Genomic DNA, 25932 nt, shown 5'->3' on the forward strand with positions numbered 1-25932 from the left:
TGAAATGCAACTCAGCTGCCTTAGGCACAACTTTGGAAAGACGAATAACGAAATTCAAAGTCCACATCTTAGTCCCTGCTTTTCTAATGTGAACAACAGAGCAGAAAAGTGCGGGTCAAGCCCCAGCTGGAAACTGATTAGACGCGCAGCCCGAACCGGTGCTTAGGCAAAAGCGCGCTTAGCTCTTTTCAAATAAACGCATTCCCCCAGCCCTCGTGAATCTCCGTGCATTCCGCTTATAGTCAGAGGGAGGTTTGGAGCATGAATGGAAAAAAGCTGGGATTAACGCTGGATATCTGTGCGATCGAGTCTCCACCTCTCCTTTGCAACTTTAACCTATAAGTGTCAGACTGCATTAAAGCTTTCAGCTTAGTGTGGGAAGACTTCCTCTGCAGACGCCGGGAGGGTCCCAAATTCTCTCCCACCAGGCTCAGGGCTCCTGTGTCTGCTGGACCGAGGGATCAGAGCGTGCAGCTGATAGCGGTGGGGGAGTGAACTTGAACTGTCCCCGCTTCTTCTCTTGGCATTCATGGATTCACTGCTCTCTTTCCCCATCAGCTAAATAGAGGCTCTCAGTCACCGCGTCTGCCTGCCTTCCTTGCAGCTTTACAGAGACGGGATAACATGATGCACGGTTGGTGGATGATGGTTGGTTCCCTGATAGGTAAGTAAGTTTCTCTTAGCCATTAACTAAATGCAGCAGCCTTGGGGTTTCCAGGTCACACTTTGTTGGCCAGATCACTGCGGCTTCTAGCAAGATGCTGGAGTGAAGGTAAAAAAAGGAGCTGAGCATCAGGGTGCAATGAATCCCCGGTTCCCTTAATGAAAATATTTGCAAAAAAGATTGAAGTGTCTCTTCTTGTTAACGGTTAGTCCGCTCCCAGTCCCTCGGCCACTGATGCATTGGAATCCCCTCTGAAGAATAAAAAGTAGAAGATTTTTAAAGTAATTCATTGTATGGATTTATTTATTTAAGTTTAGACTGAGCTGAAAGGTGACTAGTTTTTTTTGCTTTTGTTCACTGATAACTGGGACCAGGAGCAGGCTGGAAATTTGGGTTTTGCTGGAGTTGACGCTTTCCTAAACCTGAATGGTATTGCCCTTTAACCCCCCCCCCCCCCCCCCCCACACACACACACACACACACACACACACACACTTGACCCCTTGAACCATCTCCCCAAAAAGAAAAATCCCCGAATAATAAGCATCCGCCTAACCTTGGCCACCTAAAAAATGCGGAAAATGTTTGTTAAAGAAGGATACAGGTTTTGCTATAACGTAGTAGATGACGGCAGATAAAGACCTGACCAGTTTATCCAGTCTGCTCAACAGCTAGATCGGAGGAAATGCTGCCACTCGTTTTGCTTTGATAGGGTTTGTAACAGAGCCCTCATCTTTGCTTTCGGATTTCTTAGGTAGCCTGTGCGTATATCATAGTTACAGGAACCTTTTATTTTTTATTATTATTATTAAACTGTTTCTTTCATTTGCCACCGGGCCAATGCACCACAGGGTCTTCCCAGGGTGGGCCTAGTTAACCAAGACTCCCCCCATCCCCCCAGTACGTGTCATTGCTTAGTAGATCAGGTCCTTATGAAGATTACTCCCAGGAGGAAAAGACTGGACAAACGACCTTCAATCCCAGTAGAAGGATCTTGCTTGCACTGGGGACTGAATTAATGGAGTTATACCTCCTGTAGTAATTTGTGAGCAGGACCCCAGAAGCGGGGTTTTTTTTTTTCCCACCTCTGTAATGACTTCTCCCCAAGAAACTTGTGGTTTTTGCTTGCTTACTCGGGGAGGCCTTTGATCACTGTCACGCAAAGGCTGGCACACATTGAATCCTTATTTATTTCCATCTGCCTTATTAATGTGGTCTCATAAATCTTAGGTTTTTCTTAAACAAATTCACACACTTCAAAGCCCATATGTGGAACTCAATATGGTTTGTCATGCAATTAAGAGCAACTCATTCAGGGTTTCTCAACCTCTTGGGTTGTTAAGCTGCAAAGGGTCTTCAGACCATTTTAATGTTGTTAGTATTTGTATTAACTTTGACCTTTGGATATAGAAGACTATAAGTTTTACAAATACACAAAAACAAACAAACAAAAAAAACCCAACTGTTATATTGCTTTTTAAACTGACAGGGCTGGTGCAAAGATACCGAAGACCAGGGCTTTTTTTGAGGGGGTACTTGGGGGTACTGAGTACCGGCACCTTTTCCATTGTCTGCTAAAATTGACCCATGGAACCCAAGTTTTAATGAAAGAGCTCAGGCTCTACACACCAATTCTGTCTTGTCATAGATTCTATGACTGGTTGCAGGTGGCCTGGCTATTATGGGGTGGGTCCCTCCGTGATTACCCCACTCCTGAAGGGTGGCCTAGCATTTGAGTACCGGCACCTTTTTTGCTAGAAAAACAACACTGCCGAAGACCCTAGACAAATCAGCCTTGTTCTTGTGCCTGTCCTGCCCTGATGTCCCTGACATAACTTGCCAGTCTTTCTTCTCTTCCTTAGGAGTGGCAACATGAACACATTCAAACTGAGTAGCTGCTAGGCCAGTGATTCCTCTGATCTTACCGTGCATGAGATAAACACCGGGAAGTTCTGGCCCCTGCAACCATGTGTTTTTGAATGTGCCCATGGTGCCAGCCTTAAGATTGAAGAGTGAGAGCGGCAGAGAGCTATTGCACGGGCTCCTGCTACACCCTTGGGCTGACTTGATTGCTTTCTGTGGTTGGCAGAACCATGCTGTCCAACCAGCTAGCTCTATTAGCTCCGCCTCCCCAAATTCTGGCATCCTCGTGATATCCTTCCTGTTTCATCAGCTCATAACCTTGGGGTCATTGTTGACTCCTCTCTCTCTTTCTCTGCATATAACCAACAGGCAGCTAAAACCTGTCATTTCTTTCTCTAAAATATCACCAAAATTTATCCCTTCCTTTCTGAGCACACTAGCAAAACCCTTATCCACACTCTTATCACCTCTCGCTTAGACTACTGCAACTTGCTTCTCACAGGTCTCCCACTAAGCCATCTCTCTCCCCTTCAGTCTGTTCAAAATTCTGCTGCATGACTTATATTCTGCCAGTGTCACTATGCTCATATTAGCCCTCTCCTCAAGTCACTTCATTGGCTCCCTATCTGTTTCCACATACAGTTCAAACTCCTCTTACTGACTTACAAGTGCATTCGCTCTGCAGCTCCTCAGTACCTCTCCACACTTATCTCTCCCTGGGAACTCATGGGCAGATGATCAAAAGCCCCGCGCAGTTCCAAACAGCGCTCTAAAAATAGTGCTGGAACAGCGCAGGGCTTTACTGCCCCTATGATCAGAGATAATAGCATGCAAATTTATGCACGCTATTATCTCTGATCATAGGGTAAAGTGCGGGAGGATTTGCCTGAGCATGCATTCAATCACAATCCTCCTGCACTTGTTTGACAGATCTGGGCTGTCAAATGTCCACACCTATCAAACACAGGGACTGGAGGTCCATGGGACCACCAGACCCCAAACAGCATGGCCCTGGTGGCCTAGTACCCCCACCCCAAGCCAAGCGACACAGGGGCTAGAGGTCTGGTGGACATCCAGTTCCCCCCACCCTCCTCCTCACAAGTTCAGGGGGGGATAGAGATCTGGTGGGTCTCCAGCCCCCCCTAACCCCCCTTAGTATCCCTCAAATAAATAGAGCCCTGGTGGCCCAGTGGGCTGCAAGTCAACCCCCCCCCCCCCCCCACCTGGTGTTCTAGCATCCCTTTTCTCCATCCCCTACCGTCATTGGAGGAGGGAGGTGGTCTCCCTCCTTTTCCATCAGTGCCGCCTCAAAAATGGCTTTGCCCAGCCCTGCCCTGCGCATCCTTGTGAAAGTAGGGGGTGGGGAAGAGGGCCACTAGACCATCAGGTGGGGAGGGGGTTGACTCACAGCCCACTGGGCCGCCAGGGCTCTATTTATTTGATGGAATGCTAGGGGGGGGTTAGGGGGCTGGAGACCCACCAGATCTCCATCCCCTCTGAACTTGTGTTGGGGGGGTCGGGGGGACCAGAGATCTGCTGGACCTCCAGCCCCCATGTCACTGGGGGGGGGGGGGGTCAGATCAGGGTTTGGACTGCTGCATTGGGGGGGAATGGGGGACCTGCTAGCATGCAAATGCATGCTGGACAGGGCCCACCATTCCTCTCCAATGGTCTGCAAACCCTAACACCAGCTCCAAGCTGGCATAAGGTTTGTTGCAGACAGCGCACAAATGTTTGGTGCGCTGCTTGCTGATCATTGAGGAGAAATACATTTAGCATGCATTTGCATGCTACTTGTTCTAAGATCCCTGTTTTACATGCATTTCATGCTAGTTGTATTCAGAGCCCGTGAGCGCGTTGTTTCACATGCTCAGGGTCTCTGATCATGGGGCAGTAGCAAATGCAGGTGCTTTTATGGCGCTAACAGCCTCTAGCACCTGCATTTGCTTCTGATCATCGGCCAATCATTCATCAGGTAAATCTCTCTTATCTGTACCCTTCTCCTCCATTGCCAACTCCGGACTCCGCTCCTTTTATCTTGCTACATCGTACGCCTGGAATAGATTTCCTGAGTCGGTACATCAAGCTCCATCTCTGGCTGTCTTCAAATCTAGGCTAAAAGCCCACCTTTTTGAAGCTGAGTTTTAACTCCTAACCCCTATTCATTTGTTCAGTATCCATGTCTGTTTTATCTTTCCCACCTTAGTAATTCTCTTATTCCTTATCTGTCCTGATTAGATTGTAATCTCTGTCCAGCAGGGACTGTCTCTTCATATTCAAGTCTACAGCGCTGTGTACGTCTAGTAGCGCTATAGAAATGACAAGTAGTAAGTAGTATATCTAGGTTTTCCTAGTGATAGTTGTCCCTGCATAGACTGTGTAAGATCCTTTGTTTATGGAAGTGTTGCATTGGGTCCCTTGGTATTAGTTCCCCACTCATCTTTTTACCCCCTTTGTGCTGTTCACAGGTCATAAAATCTTGGCCTCTTTATGAGTATTTTTGAAGGCACTAATGGTTCTCAGGAGAAGTCATCGAGACCAGGGGCTGAGCCGCTGCAAATGATGCAAAAGTCCCTTAAATCCAATTTCTATATTGCTTTCCAGTTCTGATTCATTAAGGATAGACCAGGGTCCAGTGTGAGCTCTTATGAGCCGATGCTCAGAACTCCTGCGGAAATCGAACAGCGTAGAAACCTAGTTCGCCAATGCGCAAAAGAAATAGTATTCAAATTATATGTGCACTGTAAAAATGAAAGCAAGGGGGAACGTACTTGGCTCATGTGCAGAAGAGTTTCCCAGTACACTCAGCTCCTGTACGCATGTGCCTGGCATTCACATTAGTGTCTATTTGAAATGTTTATATTTAAAGGCATAGAAATTGTTTTTTGGTTTTGTTTTGTTTTTTTATTTGTTTTTTATTTGGAAGGCTTATAGTTAAACAGGAAATTAGCGCCAATGTGTGCTTACACTTTTGGCTTTCCTCTGACTCGCATGCATTTGTCTCACTACCAGTGCTTAGGGGCTTGCACGGGCTTCTTTCTGCTTCCAAATTATATAAAAAGCAGCAGATTTTAAAGAGAGAGAGAGAGAATCATGAGAAATGCTCTCTTCAAACACCCTAATGCCTGCTTCGAGCTGGTGTTATTTTTCCAGTAGTAAGGATGGCTTTGTTTTGTGCGCTGTTCTCTGAGCATTGGGAGGGAAGAGGAAGTGACCTCAGTATCATTTGTTAGGCTACATTTGCAAGCTATTTGTGCTAATCTTGCAGCTGCACCAAGAAAGCAGTCAAGAACCCTGAAAGGCAAACACGGCCAAACACAAGAAAGTACCTGAGAGGCAGGCCAAAGCCAAACCAGTGAAAACGCAGATGAAGAAAAGCACAGCAGAGGCTGCCAAACCCAAAGCAATCGAGGCCACGGAGAGAGAGGGGGGGGGGTGCCCAAAACAATCTGCTGCTAGCCGCCGAAGAGGCTCCCCTGCCTCCTCGGCAGCTCTTTATTTCAATTTTTGTACCAACGGCCAAGAGCCCGCCCCCCTCCCGGCCTCCTCGCCAATCACCGCCGGAGTTTCCAGTGATGTCACCCCAGGCGGGGAAGCCGGAAAGGGGGGGGGGAACGGCAGAGGCTGGGGAGCTACCGCATGGCAGCCACCATCTACTATAATAAAACTCACCCTCAACATTCTGAAGACAACGTTCTGAAGTCACTCACTGAAGGGTTCATGGATTCATGGTGGTGAAGCCAGAACACTGACCATGTCTCTCTGCCCCGCCCTCGCATGACGGACCAATCAGAAAAAACACCCTCAACATTCTGAAACACAAAGGACCATCACAACACCGTTCCCAGGCAACACTAGGCAACGTAAGACGGACCAATCAGAGGAAACTACGTGACAATAAGGGAGGAGCATTCCCCAGCAGAATGGCTCATTATCTGTGCAGCACGGAGAGCACAGAACCACTGCTGGAACGAGAGAAAAATATTCCTGCTGTGGGTATGTGCAAAAATAGACCGGGGGGGGGGGGGGGGGAGAAATTTTTAAATGCCTAATGCCAGTACTGAAGAGTGCCAGAGGGCCTATAGCACAGACTATATTTGGGATCGCTTGACATGGTCAGAGGAGTCGGAAAACAACGTGCCGCCACCATCTGGGACGTGGGCGAACAGGACAAGCTGCAGCCCAGCTGGAAGGATTACCCGCGATCCAGCCAGCAGCAAACAGCGACCAAGGAAGGGGGAGGAGTACTCCTTCCCTGCCTAGGAATCGCTGGAGACTGGCTGCCAAACTAACAAAACAACCACACACCGACGCACCACCTCCATCATTCGAAAGGCATCCACTCTTTCTTCAACAGAAATGCAAACTAATAATACAAAACAAACAAAGAATACATGGTTTCTCAGGCGGCTGCAGGTAACTCCCCACCCCCTTCCTCTACCCCTTTTGCCGAAGCCACCAAGGACGTGCCCAACCATCCCCAGCCTCAGGCAAGCAGTCTCCCACCTCGGGGATTCCCCGAGCACCCGGAAAAAGATGGCGCTGATTCCTGCAGCGCATAAATGTTCCAGCATTCCCCTGCAGCCGGCCTGAAATGGACCAAACATACCGGATCACCCCCCGACGGCCCGAGACCGTGCTCTTCTCCCTTCCGCCAACTTAAAACAACCATCCCCATCCTCAGGCAAGCTGTCACCCACATCCCCCAACCCCCAAGCAAAAAACAAAACAAAAAAAGACACACATCAACAACCTGCACACACACCGCACCCTCACACACACAAAATAACTCTGTGACACATACACACACACACACACACAAAAAACCACATGCTAGCGCCCGTTTCATTGGTTTCGGAAACGGGCCTTTTTTACTAGTGTTATATACAGCTGCTCGCCGGCTTTCTTATTTGGCTACATTTGCATGATATTTGTGCTAATCTTTGGTGCACACGTCTCCCACGCTAGAGCCTCTGAGCATTCTGCGCTCACTAGTGCGGGTGCTAATCCGGCACTAATCACCTCTAGTGCCTGCGTTTGGTTCTGAGCATTGGTCCATGAGTGATTTGTTTTCAATAAAGTTGCACTGTACAACTTTGGTCTGGAAGTGCCTTACAGGACCTGTAGGAAAAGGTAGAGAGGAGGTCAACTCTTGTCTTGAAATAGGCTGGACTAACCCTTTTAGGATGGGGAATACAAATTCAGAAAAATCAGAGAATATTTTTGCACTGAAAATGAAGCACTTTTTGCAGACATGGAAGTGGGTTCTGTAGCTTCAGTAGGTGACTCTAGCGCCTTGCATTTGTTCCCAAATAAATGTTTATTCTATAATCCTATGTTCATTATCTATCATATCTGACGAAAAGCTTCTGCCACTGCTCCATCGGTGAACCAGGAAAGACAAGTCAAAATCCTTTAGCCCCTCCCCTTCTCCATAGCTTTTTTCCCACAAATTCATGAACCAGTCAAGAATAAATCAGAAAAGTGAGAGTAATATGTTCCTACAGGTAGATAGTGTGACATTATATATTTTTTTTTATTTATTAGGATTTATTTACTGCCTCTTTGAAGGAATTCACTCAAGGCAGTGTGTAGCAAGAATAAGTCAAACATAAGCAATAGACAATTACAGTAGTAAAAAATGATTCAAATAACAATACAAAGTATGTAGCATGCTACATTACAACGGTAACATAATATACAATAAAACATTTTAATAGCATAAAATGGAAGCAAAGAAGAAACATGCAAGACTGAGTAGCAGGAGTAAGAAAACAAAAGGGGACTCATTTTAAAGAAAGTTGCACATAAGTACATAAGTACATAAGTAGTGCCATACTGGGAAAGACCAAAGGTCCATCTAGCCCAGCATCCTGTCACCGACAGTGGCCAATCCAGGTCAAGGGCACCTGGCACGCTCCCCAAACGTAAAAACATTCCAGACAAGTTATACCTAAAAATGCGGAATTTTTCCAAGTCCATTTAATAGCGGTCTATGGACTTGTCCTTTAGGAATCTATCTAACCCCTTTTTAAACTCCGTCAAGCTAACCGCCCGTACCACGTTCTCCGGCAATGAATTCCAGAGTCTAATTACACGTTGGGTGAAGAAAAATTTTCTCCGATTCGTTTTAAATTTACCACACTGTAGCTTCAACTCATGCCCTCTAGTCCTAGTATTTTTGGATAGCGTGAACAGTCGCTTCACATCCACCCGATCCATTCCACTCATTATTTTATACACTTCTATCATATCTCCCCTCAGCCGTCTCTTCTCCAAGCTGAAAAGCCCTAGCCTTCTCAGCCTCTCTTCATAGGAAAGTCGTCCCATCCCCACTATCATTTTCGTCGCCCTTCGCTGTACCTTTTCCAATTCTACTATATCTTTTTTGAGATACGGAGACCAGTACTGAACACAATACTCCAGGTGCGGTCACACCATGGAGCGATACAACGGCATTATAACATCCGCACACCTGGACTCCATACCCTTCCTAATAACACCCAACATTCTATTCGCTTTCCTAGCCGCAGCAGCACACTGAGCAGAAGGTTTCAGCGTATCATCGACGACGACACCCAGATCCCTTTCTTGATCCGTAACTCCTAACGCGGAACCTTGCAAGACGTAGCTATAATTCGGGTTCCTCTTACCCACATGCATCACTTTGCACTTGTCAACATTGAACTTCATCTGCCACTTGCACGCCCATTCTCCCAGTCTCGCAAGGTCCTCCTGTAATCGTTCACATTCCTCCTGCGACTTGACGACCCTGAATAATTTTGTGTCATCGGCGAATTTAATTACCTCACTAGTTATTCCCATCTCTAGGTCATTTATAAATACATTAAAAAGCAACGGACCCAGCACAGACCCCTGCGGGACTCCACTAACTACCCTCCTCCACTGAGAATACTGGCCACGCAATCCTACTCTCTGCTTCCTATCTTTCAACCAGTTCTTAATCCATAATAATACCCTACCTCCGATTCCATGACTCTGCAATTTCTTCAGGAGTCTTTCGTGCGGCACTTTGTCAAACGCCTTCTGAAAATCCAGATATACAATATCAACCGGCTCCCCATTGTCCACATGTTTGCTTACCCCCTCAAAAAAATGCATTAGATTGGTGAGGCAAGACTTCCCTTCACATGAGGTCAGAAAGGTAGAGGTGTGTGAAGAACAGGTGCTGAATGCTGAGGGCTTCAGAAAGCAACAACAAACCACTACCAAGAATGTCACAGATGATCATCAAGGTTCTTTCCATCACCAGTTCCCTCCTCACCATTATGCAAATAGTTACTAAAACTACTGAATAGAATGAAGCCAAAGACCAGTTAGAACATGTGTATTAACTGGTGTTCATGATTTATCTGTACTGATGAAGATTACTGAGCCATTTATCCATGTGCAGAAGTATTTTTAATCTACATTCTGGGTTTATGGCAGTGTTGTTTGGTATCTGCCCCCCCCCCCCCAAAATAAAAAAAGAAATTTTGTGTTTAATATCCTGTCCACACCAATGTTTCAGGAAATATTAGGGGGGGGGGGGTCCAAAGGGATTTTGATAGGGGCTTTCTATTGTAGGATTCAAGTCTATGCATGAACTCAAATACCAGTAAATACGTTCTTTGTTGAGCCGTGTCTTAAATGGAGAAATTGCTGTTTATCCTGTAATTTTATCATCTTGTGCTTTTCTCTGAATCGTTTTACTTTATTACTTTTGCTCAATAATGAACTTTAGATACAAGCCAGACACAAATTCAGACATAGTAAGGAGGAAGTGGAGTAAACACTGATTTGAAAACTGTATAATGTGGAGTAACATTATCCCTAAATCACTCCTTCCTACCTCATACTCGGTTCCTGAAACTGGACCCTGTCTTACATGCTGCAATATGATGAAATAAATTCTCTGCTCAATAATTCACAGGCAGAATGGATATACAGAAAATGCCCCTTGTTTTCAAGACACCTAGAACTGCTTTATTTTCTATTCTCAGAGCATTAGGACAGGCCTGTCCAGTTCTAGCAGGTTCATTCTGAGCCCAAAATATTCTGAGGTGTAAACTGCTAGGGTATGGAGTTCAAAAACTGATTTTGGATGACCTACCAATGAGAAGCAACGCAAGTGTTGCCAAGAATCTGCTGAACTCGGTGAAACCAAATTACAACTCCTGTTGAGATTTACAGATTGTTTTAGTAAAACCAAATTTTATACTTCATATCTTGTGAGAAGGAGCCTGGTTTGGTAGAAGGATGAGGTGCCTTGTGTTTTAGGAGTTTTTCTAATTCAAAACTCAAGCTCAGATCTTCTCTCCCCCTGATTTTCTGTGTAACTCTGGACAAGCCACTTTGTCTCTGTGTTCTGCAGGTAACCCACAGGTAGCAACAGGGTCTGGCTTTTCCCATTGGTGGTGCACCACATACGAAGACTTTCTTATTTATGACCATATTATGGAGAAATGCAAAAAGCCACTAAGAGCAGCACTTCTCCCAATTTCACTACACCAGATACGTTTTGGATTGCAGCTTTGGTTTTCTTCAGAGCAATTTCTGGCATTTGAAAATCTCCTTACTCAACAATTTGTGCTGGAGGGGAAACCAGAGCAACCACAATCTAGTTGTTCACTTGCTTTTCGCATTGCATTCCTGCCTGCAGCCCCTCTCCTTCTATTCACTACCACGGTGAAGCTGTCACTGAGGGAACAGTAAGCAGAGCCCAGGCCACAAGCTTGCAGGTTAGAATTTAGCTGTCACTTTGACTGAAGCCTGAAATATATGCAAAGGAATTTGCCCAGAAATAAACATGAAATACTCCTCATGTAACAAAAATTAATAAGGAGAATAGAAACAGTCTAAAAAGTCCATGAAATTTCACAGTAAGGACCAATCCGTGTGGCCTTCTTTGAACACACAGAACAAAAGGCTCTGTTCTGTTTTTATTGGTGTTCTTTTCATTTATTATGCATTTTTGTACATTGCTTTGATTTATGTGTTTTTAAAAAGCGATTCATCAGGATGAAATAAACATAAAACAAACATTTTCATCTTCCTTCTGGTGGTAAGAACATAAGAAAAACCACAGTCCATCAAGTCTAACATCCTGTCTAACAGTGACTAGTCCGGATCACAAGTATCCAGCAGATCCCATTTCTGTGGATATGTAGTAGCTTTCCTAAGGGGTCCTTTACTAAAGCGTAGTGCACACCAACAGAATTAGTGCATGTTAACTGCTGCATGTCCTATTTTTTACCAGTGGGGCCATGGGGGCCTGGGCCCCCCCCCAAATTTCCTCTGAAACAGTTTCACTAAAAGGAGCGAGCCAGACATGAGGGGAAGACAGAGCAGGGCAGGCAACGCGGCGGAACCAGAGACTGGTGCTGGACAACACTTCAACTGGTGGGGGTTGGGGACCCCCGTCAACAAAACCAGGGGCCCAGAGGAAATTTTGGGGGGCCATGGCCCCACATAGCATGCTCAGTTTCACTAATGGACTTTCACAATATCTAATTCTTTATTTCCTATCGCTCATACTAATTTTGAAGTTTAATATTCATGATTGTTTCATACTAAGTTATCCCAATTTTTATTATAAGATGAACTTTCCTTCCTGAATATTTACTCCATTCTGTCTCCTCTACCTTAACTATGTTTTTCTTTTTTTTCCGGAACTGGTAATCACCATTACGGAACTATGTAAGCCACATTGAGCCTGCAAATAGGTGGGAAAATGTGGGATACAAATGTTGTAAATAAATAAAATAAATAAATAAAATGAGTGTGCTGGACATGAGGGGAAGACAGAGCAGGGCAGGCAACGTGGCGGCGCCAGAGACTGACGCTGGACAACGCTTCAGCTGGCGGGGATTGGGGATCCCCGCCAGCCAAGGTATTTGCTGCGGCAGGGGGTGGGGAGTGGCAGGGTGGTGGGGGGGGGGTGGCAGACCAATATGTGCCCCTGACCTCGGGCTCTGGTCCCCTCCCACCTTGAGGACTGGCTATGCCCCTGTTTTATACCTATGGGTCGTGTGGCACTTGGCACATGCCAATGATAGTGTACACTAAGCTTTGGAAAAAAAAGGGCCCCTAAGTCTGTGAGGCTAATAATTTCTTACGGACTTTTCCTCCAGACGCTTCTCCAAGCCTCTTTTAAATACCACTGTTAGTCATCTTAATGACATCCTCCGGCAACAGCTTCCATGGCTTATTTATACACAGTCAATGCCGGCTAGTGGTGGAGTCCATTTTCTGCAGTGGATCCTTCTGTCTTTGGAAGCCATAACTATTTGTGAAAGCATGTCCTTTCTTTTGTGGATAAAATATGCGCATTTAAGCATAGTTATTTGCATATTTTATTACTGTGAATGTTTATATGGAGCAGCTTATCTATGTCTTCTCATGCATTTCTTGTTCTGATTTCCAAGTATCTTCCCTCCCACTGGCAGATAAAACTGTCACCTACCAAGTAGTTTGTTCGATGGATGCTGCCCATCTACCAATCAAAAATCAATATGAGAGAATAAGCAAAAATGGTAACCCCTGAATGAGTGTGGAAAATCCTACTGGGTCTTCATCTACCTACTACAGCATTCTTTTTCTTTGAAATCCCTGTATTTCTACTGTAGTATTCAATAGAAAATTATGAAAATTTCCCCATTGCACAAAACAATGTGATTTAACTGAATTTTATAAACTTGTTGCGTTTTTCAAACCTTTGCATAATGTGTATAACAATATGCATAATATGTATTACCAAACAATAAGAATGAAGATTAAGATTGGTCCGACCCTAATCACGCGACCAAGCAAACTCAATGACCTCAATGAACAAATAATACCACTTCTAACCTAAAATCGACTACTAAGCAACCACAAAATGCCGACTAACCTCACCGCCATACACTAATACTCTCACCCTAATGCAGTGGCGTAGCCAAGGGTGGGCTTGCCACCCATTTTGGGCTCAGGCCCACCCAGTAGCAGCACATCTATGATGTGGCTGGCAGGGATTTCCCAAGCCCCACCAGCCGAAAACTCCCAACAACTGTCCCTCCTACATACCTTGTAAATACCAGATGCCTGCAGTGAGCAGCGACTGATACATACTTCTCGCACCAGCCCCACAGCCTTCCCGCTGATGTATTCCTGCCTATGCGGAAACAGGAAGTTACATCAGAGGGAAGGCTGTGAGGCCAACATGAGCAGTGTGTATTAGTTGCTGCTCGCTGTCAGTGAAAATCTGCTATTTAAAAGATATGCAGGGGAGGGGCTGATGTTTGAAGGACCATATGACATGCAGGTGAGAAAGGGAGAGACCAAATCACTTGCGGAGTACTTCTGCCCACCCATCTTGGGCCCAGGCCCAACCAAAATTGGGTGTCTGGCTACGCCCCTGCACTAATGTCCTCACCTGAGCAACTACATAATGCCGACACCTACACAAGATCACAATGTATTCTCCTACCATGTATGTACGCACTTGATTGTAAAACCATGTACTAATATGTACGCAAGATCACAATGCATTCTTTCACCATGTTTGTATGCACTTGATTGCAAAACCATGTGCATATTTGTAGTCCGGAATGGCAATCGCCATTACGGCAAATGTAAGCCACATTGAGCCTGCAAATAGGTGGGAAAATGTGGGATACAAATGCTACAAATAAAATAAATAATAAATAAATAAAATATAACTAAATTTTCACCTAATGCAACAAGTGTGGGTCAGAAGACATATCCTAGAAATAGATGGAGCCACAGTCTTCTCCTGTAGATTTTATAGAGTTTTAAACATAGGGTGTGTATAATGAATAAACCCCCAAATTCTATATATGGTGCTTTAAGTTACATAAGAACATAAGCATTGCTATACTGGGACAGACCAAAGGTCCATCACACCCAGCATCCTGTTTCCAACAGTGGCCAATCCAGGTTACAAGTACCTGGCAAGATCCCAAAACAGTACAATACATTTTATGCCATAAGCAGTGGATTTTCCCCAAGTCCATCTTAATAATGGCTTATGGAATTTTCTTTTAGGAAGCCATCCAAACCTTTTTAAAACCCCACTACGCTAACTGATTTTACCAAATTCTCTGGCAACGAATTCCAGAGTTTAATTACACGTTGCGTAAAGAAATATTTTCTTCACTCAACGTAGCTTTATTGGGTGCCCCCTAGTCCTAGTATTTTTGGAAAGAGTAAATAAGTGATTCATGTCTACCCATTCCACTCCACTCATTATGTTATAGACCTCTATCATATCTTCCGTCAGCCGTATTTTCTCTAAGTGCACAACTCAATTGATTAACAAGCTGATCAGTGCCAATAATTGGTACTTAACGACCAATTAGTGGCACCAATTGGCTTTAATTAGAATTAACGCACACAACTTTCTAGGCATATTCTACAATGTGGTGCGCTTAAATTCTAATGTGCACAGTCAAAAAGGGGGCATGGGCATGGAATGGGTGGGTTGTAAGATTTCCAAAAACTATATGCCTTATTGTAGAATACACCCAAACTGCGCCTAACTTAGGCGCAGGTATTTAGGCCTGGTTTTAGGTGGCCTAAATTTTAGATTCAAGAATGGCGTGTGAGCGTATTCTATAAACTACACATAACTTTAGGTGTAGTTTATAGAATCACGCTAACTGTGTGGTTTTTCGGCACAGATTTTTTTTTTTAAAGGTGCCATATATAGAATTCCCCTCAGAGTGTACAACCAAACATTATAGAAGTACAAAGGACAGAACCATTAAGCAGCTAGTGTGAGAAACTAGGATCAGAACAGTGTGAGAGCGTTAGCCATGATTTCTCTGGTGGCTTTACTTTAAGAAGGGTGAAACTAGGCAGCAAGAACTAACATTTAAAAAGGAGACCAAGTAGCTTTTAAATCTCTGCTTAAAACTCACCTCTTCAATGCTGCTTTCGGTACCTAACCTTTCGAGAAATATAGTATGCCCTATCAGATTGACTCTACACTTGTCTTTTAGATTGTACACTTGTCTCTAGATTGTACACCTGCCTTTTAGATTGTAAGCTCCTTGAGCAGGGACTGTCCTTCCATGTTAAATTGTACAGCGCTGCGTAACCCTAGTAGCGCTTTAGAAATGTTAAGTAGTAGTAGTAGTAGTCCATGGGTATAGTTCAGTCAGTAGTTTGGAGGATACCAAACTACTATGGCTAATGTTCTCACAATGTTCTGATCATAGCTTCTCACACTACCTGCTTAATGCCCAATGGCCGGATTTAGGGCCCACGATTGTAGGGTTTCAGAAGGAGCCCTGGCGGTACCCCCCCCTCCCCCCAGCCCAGCACTGGTGGCACAATTACTAGATTAAAACAATAATGCTTCTATCCTGTTTATGTTTATTTCGACTTCTATACCACCTTACCTAACTGGCAGATCAGGCGGTTCACAGGCTAAAATACATCAAGTATGAAGTAATTACAATAATTAATAGGAAAGAGAACAAAACTAACATACAGGTGCATAGAAACCCTAGGGGAACATAGGCAGAAAAGGGGGAGGAAAGAGGGATTAGAACATGCAGACTGTCAGCAAAGAACCATCCGAAAGAGATGAGAAGTCAAGGGGAAACTAATAATGGGAGAGGAAGCTAGGAGTTAAGCATTTGTATCGAATGTCGAACGGAAGAGCCAGATTTTTAGTTCGCATTTAAAATTCCTAAAAGACAGTTCCGAGTGACAGAGTAAGTGAGTTCCAATGAAAAGGAGCTGCAAATAGGAAAGCCTGGTGTCTAGTTGACTTAAGTTGAGCAGAACAAGGGCCGAGGAGAACAAGACAAAAGTCATTTATAGATCTAAGCAAAAAGGGTGGGGAATGGTGAGTGTAGCTAAGTAGGGAGATAGGAGTACACGAAAGGCCTTGAAAGTTTCGGTAAACAGTCTATAGATAATCTGCTGTTCCACGGGAAGCCAGTGGTATTGCTGAAATCAGGAAGAGATGTGATCATGTTTACGAAGGTGGCAGAGAAGTTGCATGGCTGTTTCTTGCGAACGATTGGGAACACCCTAGATACACAATATTGCAATAGTCTAACCTGTGCTTCTCCTCTCATTATTGAATGTTTTATGAAGATTAAAATCATAAACTTTGTGTTAAATATCTAGTTGCAAAAATGGATAATTTGTACCTTAAATCTAGCTGGAATGCCTGCCATTGGAAAGACTGCACATGAAAAGTGTTCGTATGATGCCTGGGGATTTCAATATTTTAATGAAAGCTTTGAGCAAAGTATAATAATAATTTAGGCAAGTCTGTTCTGAAACTTCCAAAGTTTGTCTGGATTCATGTCTGAAATCAAGGCCAATGATATCATTTAAAGGAAGAAATCCAGGGGACCACACAAAGACTTGCACATAAGAACATCAGGATTTTAACAGAGAACCAAGAAAACACTTCCTTTGTGCCACCAAACGTCCAATGTGTTCAAACACCTTTGGAGATCCTCCAAAACTAACTAAAATTACCCACTACCCAAACACTATAACAGAAAACGAGTTTCTTCTACGTAAATGTGTCTCAAAATGCTGCACTTTTACTATGAGAAATATAATGAAATAATACTGCTCACTTTAACAAGAGGGGAGAAGATGGAGAGATTAAAAAATGGGATTGATCGTGCAGTCATTGTATGAATTTGTGAACAAGTTGAGGACTTGAGAATTACTCCATGAGATTGGAGAGGTATGCAGGAACTGATCCATGGAGAATATGAAGACACTCCAAATACAATTATAAAACCATTTGTGCATAAATTACAAAATTTCATAACTTATTAGAAAAAACTTTGGTTTGGGTAGAATTAAGAATTTAAGCAGCAGGCATTTTGGTTATAATGATGTTTCATGATTTGGAACTTGCGAAGACCTTTAACATGAAGGATTGAATCAGGGCAGAGGAAGGAGACGTAAATGCCTAATTAAAAAAAAATCCATACGGCCAAATTAGAACATACAGCTTAAGATGCCATATATAGAAATTGGGGGTATGTGCCTGCACACACATGTGAATGCCCAAAATGTGCCTAAATGCTATTCTACAAATACCCACTTAACTCTTCCATAGCATATCTGTGCAATGAAAATGAGCCTCACAGTTTTCTGTAAGTTACTTCTATGTTTGAACCCTGCCTAAGCAATGCCCATGTGTACATTTCCCTTGCACGTCAATGCCCACGTGTACACTTAAACTTACAAAGTTCCATAGGTTACTATAGTACTTTGTAAGTCTAAGTGCTTTGAAAATACACCTCTGTATGATACACATGTATCAATGATATTTAAGTGCAAGCATTTACACCAGCTCCTTGGCTGGTATACAAGTGTTCATACCTAACTTTTAGGTGCATCTATACCTAGTTTTTCTGGTATCCTAAGTAGAGAGGTGTGGTAGCCGTGTTAGTCCACTCTTAAAGGTTATCAATAACCTACAAAGGAACATAGGGGCCTATATTCCTTTCAAAGCAAGGGTGGGCCACAACCCAGTCAGGTTTTCAAGATTTCCATCATGAATATGTATGAGATCGATTTGCATCTGCTGCTTCCATTGTATGCAAATAGATCTCGTGGATTATTCATTGTAGAAATCTTGTGGCTTTTGAGGGACTGTGGTTGCCCACCCCTGCTTTATAGAATAGGCTCATACCAGGTGTCTTCTGGGTTGTTGTGTTATGGAATCACCCTTTTAGAGTGTAAACTTCTAGAAACAGGGACCTGTTCACCTAAATACAGTTACATCTTTAATTTTACAGCTGTAATCTCTCTCTATGTATGTTTGTGTGTAAGTAAATAAATATATATTTACTTACACATCACATTATGATTTATTTAGATTTTGCTCACACCTTTTACAGTAATAGCTCAAGGTGAGTTACATTCAGGTACACTGGGTATTTCTCTGTCCTCTGGATATTAAGACTGGTGCTCTAACCACTAGGCTACTCCTACAGAGAAGAATTATGAGAAAAACTGAGCATTGAAATGGACTGCTTCCCTGATGAAACTTGCAAAACCTGGCCATGTTAGCAGTAGGTCCATTAGCTTTTGGCTTTCATCTTCAGACAAGTAACTTTTTTTCATTGTTTAAAAAAATGGACCAATGGTGATATGGTGCTTGCCTTTAATGAGTCTTGCTGCTCAAGAGAACACACACTGGAACTGATGGTCTGCTAAAAAAAAATTTTTTCATTACTAATTGTGGAATGCTCAACCAGCTATATTATTACAGTGAATTGTAAAGAAGTTCGGTTTGCTGAAACCTTGATTTTGTTTCCTTGATGTGAGTTCCCGCTTTAAAGTTAATAGCCCTTTTAAATAGATACATTCCATACCATGACATTTATGTCATTCAGGAGGAGCCTGCAGAAAACAAATGAAAGAAGAGGTGGCAGCCAATATTTGTAGTGTAAAGCATCTTGATTCCTCTTTCTTTACATTCACTGAAAGTAGCATATACGACTTTATAAGATTATGCACAGTGTGGGCTGAATGTCAGATTTAATTTCAGCATCTGTTGGCAGCATTTGGGTGAGAGCTGGAATTTATCAAAAACTTGGCTGATGCTGACAGGGTAAACAGTAAAGTTACATTTCAAACTATCCAGAAACCACACCCAAAACCAAAAAAACATATCTTAAAAACAACTCTAAATGTATCCTTTTAAACACCCCAAGTCTTTTCCTGTGATCGCTCACTAGTGACTTTGGAATGTTTCTCTGGGACTTCTTTGGCTGGTTATGTCAATCCCATTTTATATCAGTATATACAATAAGTGTTGTCCTTGGGCTACCTCCAGTCATGTTTCCTGAAAGATGTCATAATGTCACGTTTCACCATCATGGAGCCAAAGACTTTTCTTCTTGCTCCTCTGAGCACCTTCTCTGCACCGTCTAGGATAATCGCTTTGGTCTTCTGGGCTTGGCAGTTTGCTTACAGGGAACTACAGCTTGTAATTAGGTTGTATGTTTCTAACAAAACAATATTTTAAACCTCTTAAAGTAGGCGGCATCTTTGAAGTTAATCACTCTACCCTGCTGATTAGTAAGTGGGATTTTCAAAGCTTTCACTGGTATTAGTTACCCACAAAGCCATGCAAAGAAAGACAAGATTACGAGCAAAGGTTATTCAAATTTTCATTATCAATAGTGCTTTTCTTGTAGGTTTTTTTTCTTTGAGAGAAAAAAAAAAGACCACCTTAGTGAGATACCAGCTATTTCATTTTAGCGCAGGGTTCTCAGCCTAGACCTTGGGACACACCCAGCCAGTCAAGTTTTCAGCAAATATTTATTTATTTAGATCATTTATACCCTGCCTATTACCACATACAGCAGCCCCTAAGCGGCTTACAATGAACTAATGGAGTAGTTACAATGACAGTAGAGAGGGACCGGAGGAAGAAGGGAAGGGAATATTAATACAATATTTAATCAACTAAGTAGGCAAGGAATAGAAAACAAAAAGAAGAGAAAGTAGGAGTCCAAAATCAGATCTTGACTCGCTGAGACACTCAAGGCAGGAAATCAGATCCTGTGAACAGGACAGGAATGCGGGCAGTAGCCAACGGCTGGAATCGGCGAACCAGGAGGAAACAGGGCCCCTTCGAGCACGAAGCAGCTGCAGAAGAGAAGACCAGCAGCCAGCGTCGCCGAGGACGACCACCCCAGTCCAGCAGCAGAGCCGAGAAGGCCACAAGATGCAGCATGCACAAAAGATCTTCCCATCGCGGAGTGGAGCCAGACAGAAGCAGCGCCGCAGACCATTGTGAAGTGGAGCAGTTCGACGGAGAGGCCAAAGGAGAGCCAGGTCAGACAGACACTGGGAAGGAGCCAACCAACAATAGCACCATCATCCCGCATCGGGGAGAGCCAGTCCCCGCACCCCCGCTCCCAGCACCGGAACATTGATGCAACCGAGCACGCAGCCAGACCGCCGACATGACGGGCAAGGACGGAAAGCCGCTCACTCTGAAGCCCTGGTCCGAAACAGGCGCCAAGGAGAAAAGCAGACCACTACGGCACCCAACGAAACCGGTTCGCACGAAATCGGGACAGTAATCAGCCAGACAACGGGACAGCTCCGAGATGTTATCCGGAGCTAACGTTTTTTTAGCCCGTTACTCAGCGGCCATTTTAGAACAACAAAATATGCATGAGACTTGCATACAATGGAGGCAGTGCATGCAAATTTATCTCATGACTATCCCTGCGGGTATCCAGAAAACCTGACTAGCTAGGTTGTGTTCCAAGGACTAGGCTGAGAACCCCTGTCCTAAGGTGAATATTACATTTAACTTTATTTACAGACTTAAACCACTTTTTCTGCATAGCAACTACAATATAGTTTAGATATAAAATAATAGAATAACAAATATAAGCATACATTAATAAATCAAGAACCCCCCCCCCCCCCAACAAAATTAACCTCCAGAAAAGGCTCGTTCAAACATGAAGTGGGAGAGCATTACATAGTCTTTGACGTACACATGACAAGATGCAATAGAATTAGTGTACTTATAAACTATTAATCAGATTGGGAGCCAGTGTAGAGATGCCAGTACTGGCTAAATATGGTCTCAAGGTTCTGGGTCAAAACTTTATTTGCTTTACCATATTTTGCACTACCTGCAACCACTAAGCTATCAGCAGACAGATTTCCACTAAAGTAATGGTGAACAATTACCCTAGAACCCTACACACTCACTATGTATGTCAACTTTCCAGCGTTTTCAGCAATAATTATAGACTTGGTATGGCAGGCTGGCCATAGGTGACTCTAGGAATATTTTCAGTTAGTACTAGCTATAACTATCAATTCCTTTACAATCTAAACTATCTATTGGATACGTTTATGTTAAAATAAGTACATTTGTTCTAAAGTTCATGGTTAGATCCTGGTCACCCCTCTCCCATATCCCTGGTACTGGAATTGTGAATGAAGATTTACTTCATTACCTCTATTTGGAAGGGTGCCATTTTTTTTAGCACTGGGGGGCCACTACTGCAACACATAGCCATAAGCCTTTCCTCTGGATACTAACAGCCTTATTTTCGAAAGTGTTGGGTGCCCATATTTCGACCCAAATCGGGAGATGGGCGCCCATCTCGCAAAGGCGCCCAAATCGATATAATCAAAAGCCGATTTTGGGCGTCTTCAACTGCAATCTATCGTGCAAACGGGCAAAGTTGACAGGGGCGTGTTGGAGGCGTGGTGAAGGTGGGACTGGGGTGTGTTTATCGGCCGAGGAGAGATGGGCGCCTTCGGCTGATAATCGAAAAAAGAAAGGCGTTTTTAGCGTGAATTTGGTCATTTTTGGACCTTTTTTTTTCCACGAACAAGTCCCAAAAAAGTGCCGTAAATGACCAGATGACCATCGGAGGGAATCGGGGATGACCACCCCTGACTCCCCCAGTGGTCACTAACCCCCTCCCACCAAAAAAAGAGAACTTTAAAAACTTTTTTTGCCAGCCTCAAATGTCATACCCAGTTCCATCACAGCAATATGCAGGTCCCTGGAGCAGTTGTTAGTGGGTGCAGTGGACTTCAGGCAGGTGGACCCAGGCCCATCCCCCCCTACCTGTTACACTTGTGGTGGTAAATGGGAGCCCTCCAAACCACCCCCAAAACCCACTGTACCCACATGTAGGTGCCCCCCTTCAGCCATAAGGGCTATGGTAATGGTGTAGAGTTGTGGGCAGTGGGTTTTGGGGGGGATTTGAGGGGCTCAGCACCCAAGGGATTGGAGCTATGGACTTGTGAGGTATTTAACTTTTTTTTTTAATTGTTTCAAGTGCCCCCTAGGGTGCCCGGTTGGTGTCCTGGCATGTGAGGGGGACCAGTGCACTACGAATCTGGCCCCTCCCATGACCCAATGCCTTGGATTTGTTCATTTTTGAGCTGGGCGCCTTCGGTTTCCATTATCGCTGAAAAATGAAACCGCCCAGCTCAAATCCACACAAATCCGTTGCATTTGCCGGGCACAAACCGTATTATCGAAAAAAAAGATGGGCGCCCATTTTTTTCGATAATACTGTCTGTCCCGCCCCTTCACATACCCGTTCTCGGATATAGACGCCCATGGAGATGGGCGTTCGCGTTCGATTATGCCCCTCCACGCACATCAACTTCCTAACATTCTGCACACCAACAGCCCTGCTAAACAGGAGATGAGGTGTGCATATATCTACAGATGAGGAGGAGAGGGTTCCTAAGTCCCTTTAAGGTACACATGTTGTATGTTCTGTGAGGGTCTAATTAGTGTTGGACTCTAGTGGCATAGCCCAGGGGCGTAGCTAGGTGGGGAACGTGCAGGGCGTAGGAACATGCAGGATGTCAGGACTCATGTCAGAAACAGAATCCAGATGCTCATATTAGCCCTCTCCTCAAGTCACTTCACTGGCTTCCTATCCATTTCTGCATACAGTTCAAACTCCTCTTATTGACCTATAAGTGCATTCACTCTGCAGCTCCTCAGTACCTCTCCACTCTCATCTCTCCCTACATTCCTCCCCGGGAACTCCGTTCACTGGGTAAATCTCTCTTATCTGCACCAGGGGCGTAGCCAGACACCCAATTTTGGGCGGGCCTGGGCCCAAGATGGGTGGGCAGAAGAACTCCGCCCTGTCCTACAAGTGATTTGCTCTCTCCCTCTCTCGCCTGCATGCCAAATGATCTTTTAAACATCCCCCTCCCCCGAATACCTTTTAAATAGCAGATTTTCACTGGCAGCGAGCAGAAACTAATACACTCTGCTCATGTTGGCCCCACAGTCTTCCCTCTGATGCAACTTCCTGTTTCCGCATAGGCGGGAATATATCAGAGGGAAGGCTGTGGGGCCAGTGTGAATAGTATGTATGTAGCAGGCGAAGATCTACTATTTACAAGGTACTGTATGCAGGAGGGACAGTTGTTGGGAGTTTTTGGCTGGTGGGGCTTGAGAATCCCTGCCAGCCACATAATAGGTGTGCTGCTACCGGGTGGGCCTGAGCCCAAAGTGGGTGGGCCCGGGCCCACCCAAGCCCACCCTTGGCTACGCCACTGATCTGCACCCTTCTCCTCCACCGCTAACTCCAGACTCCGTTCCTTTTATCTTGCTGCACCATATGCCTGGAATAGACTTCCTGAGCCGGTACGTCAAGCTTCATCTCTGGCCGTCTTCAAATCTAAGCTAAAAGCCCACCTTTTTGATGCTGCTTTTAACTCCTAACCAGTGCACTTTTTCTAGTGAAAAAGGTGCCGGTAATTAAATGCTAGGCCACCCTTCAGGGGTGGGGGTAATCACTGAGGGACCCTCCCCACAATAGCCAGGCCCCCTGGAACCAGTCACAGAACCTATGACAAGGCAGAATTGGTGTGTAGAGCCTGAGCTCTTTCATTAAAACTTGGAGACCATGGGTCAATTTTAGCAGACAATGGAAAAGGTGCCGGTACTCAGTACCCCCAAGTACCCCCTCAAAAAAAGCCCTGCTCCTAACCCTTATTCATTTGTTCAGACCCCTTATTTTATCATCCTCACTTTAATATTCCCTTTTCTCTTGTTTGTCCTGTTTGTCCTAATTAGATTGTAAGCTCAGTCGAGCAGGGACTGTCTCTTCATGTTCAAGAGTACAGTGCTGCGTAAGTTTAGTAGCACTTTAGAAATGATACGTAGTAGTAGTATTCCACATCAGAGAAACAGAATGTGGACTGACCATGATGACAGGTCAGCAACAAATGGATAAACTGAAAAGTGAGGGGGTTGAGAGAAGAATATAAGTAGTCTTTGGCCTATTTACTCATGGTTCACCCCAAGGTTTTAATCTTTATAGCTTTCTGTCATCGAAACAGTGAAGATCATTTAATCTGAGCATCTTCATGTAAATCTGAAAACTTCCTTCTTAAAGTCCTGAGTTTCTCAAATCATATTTGGCAGTGGGTCTCCATGTTTTCAAACTTGCTATCTGCAGTATTTACAACTTCCTATGTATCACAGACTTCAGGGAAGGGATGACTACACCCCCCCCCCCCCAAAAAAAAAAAAACCTGGTTCCAGGAATATTTCCTGATTTGTACTGGTGCTCATCTTACCTCTTCAGTTTTTAAAGCATGCATTACATGTGCACAACACTGTAGTATGTGCAAAAAAACATTGACACCTACACATGTTGCAGACCCCACCCCCCCATAACCTCTCTTCTCACAATGTTCCCTCTCCTCTCTATATTCCACTTCCCCATCTTCCTATTAAAAATGAAATTCACTGTCTCCACCAACTAACGTTTTAAGCCACATCGAACCAAACATGTTTGGAGAATGTGGAGTATAAATGCTGCTATAAATAAAATAAATAAAAATAAATTCTTTTTTTTAGTAGTTCCTAATGCACTTAGGGGGGGAATTCTAGATACGGTGACTAAACTTGCATGCGCAATGTGGCAGTACGGCCAAATTGCACATGCAACTTAACTTAAGCCAATTGGCATCGATAATTAGCTAATAACAAACAATTATCAGCACTAATTGGAATTTACGTGCACAACTTTCTAAGCATATCCTGTAAAGTGGTGCACGTAAATGCTAATGTGTGGATCTCAAAAGGGGTTGTGGCCTTGGGGGGGTCATGGGTGTTCCTAAAAATTTCACCCACTGCTATAGAATATGCCCGATCCACACCTAAGTCTGTGTAGGCATTTACACCGAGTTTTGGTAGGCATAAATGGTCAGGCCTAAATTTGAGTCATGGGGACGATACAAGTATTCAATAAACCATGCCTAATTTTAGCGCTATTCTATACACCTTCAGGTCTTTATTTGCCGTCATTTACTATGTATGTTACTATCAGGCTCATTTTCGAAACAGAAGGACACCTATCTTTCGACACAAATCGGAAGATGGGCGTCCTTCTCCCAGGGTCGCCCAAATCGGCATAATCGAAAGCTGATTTTGGGTGTCCCCAACTGCTTTCTGTCGTGGGGATGACCAAAGTTCCCGGGGGCGTGTCAGAGGTGTAGCGAAGGCGGGACTTGGGCGTGCCTAACACATGGGCGTCCTCAACCCATAATGGAAAAAAAGGTCTTCCCTGATATAGCACTTGGATGACTTTACTTGGTCCTTTTTTTGTTACAACCAAGCCACGAAAAGATGCCCGAACTGACCAGATGACCACAGGAGGGAATCAGGAATGACCTCCCCTTACTCCCCCAGTGGTCACTAACCCCTCCCACCCTCAAAAAATAGTTTAAAAATATTTTTTGCCAGCCTCAAATGTCGTACTCAGGTCCATCGCGGCAGTATGCAGGTCCCTGGAGCAGTTTTAGTGGGTGCAGTGCACTTCAGGCAGGTGGACCCAGGCCCATCCCCCCCCACACCTGTTACACTTGTGGTGGTAAATGTGAGC

The 25932-nt window shown here is 44.3% G+C and overlaps 1 protein-coding gene across 1 annotated transcript in view; it reads left to right on the forward strand.

Annotated features, from left to right (window-relative positions):
• Positions 1 to 346: 346 nt before the first annotated feature.
• The window catches only part of APCDD1L (APC down-regulated 1 like), a 52752-nt gene continuing 27166 nt past the window's right edge, over positions 347 to 25932 (forward strand). The window contains exon 1 of the mRNA XM_030212163.1: positions 347 to 664. Coding sequence (XP_030068023.1) covers positions 625 to 664 — 40 coding nt within the window. The 5' untranslated portion in view covers positions 347 to 624. The remainder of the gene's footprint in view (positions 665 to 25932) is intronic.

The sequence above is a fragment of the Microcaecilia unicolor genome, chromosome 8 (assembly GCF_901765095.1).
Source record: "Microcaecilia unicolor chromosome 8, aMicUni1.1, whole genome shotgun sequence".
NCBI lineage: Eukaryota > Metazoa > Chordata > Amphibia > Gymnophiona > Siphonopidae > Microcaecilia > Microcaecilia unicolor.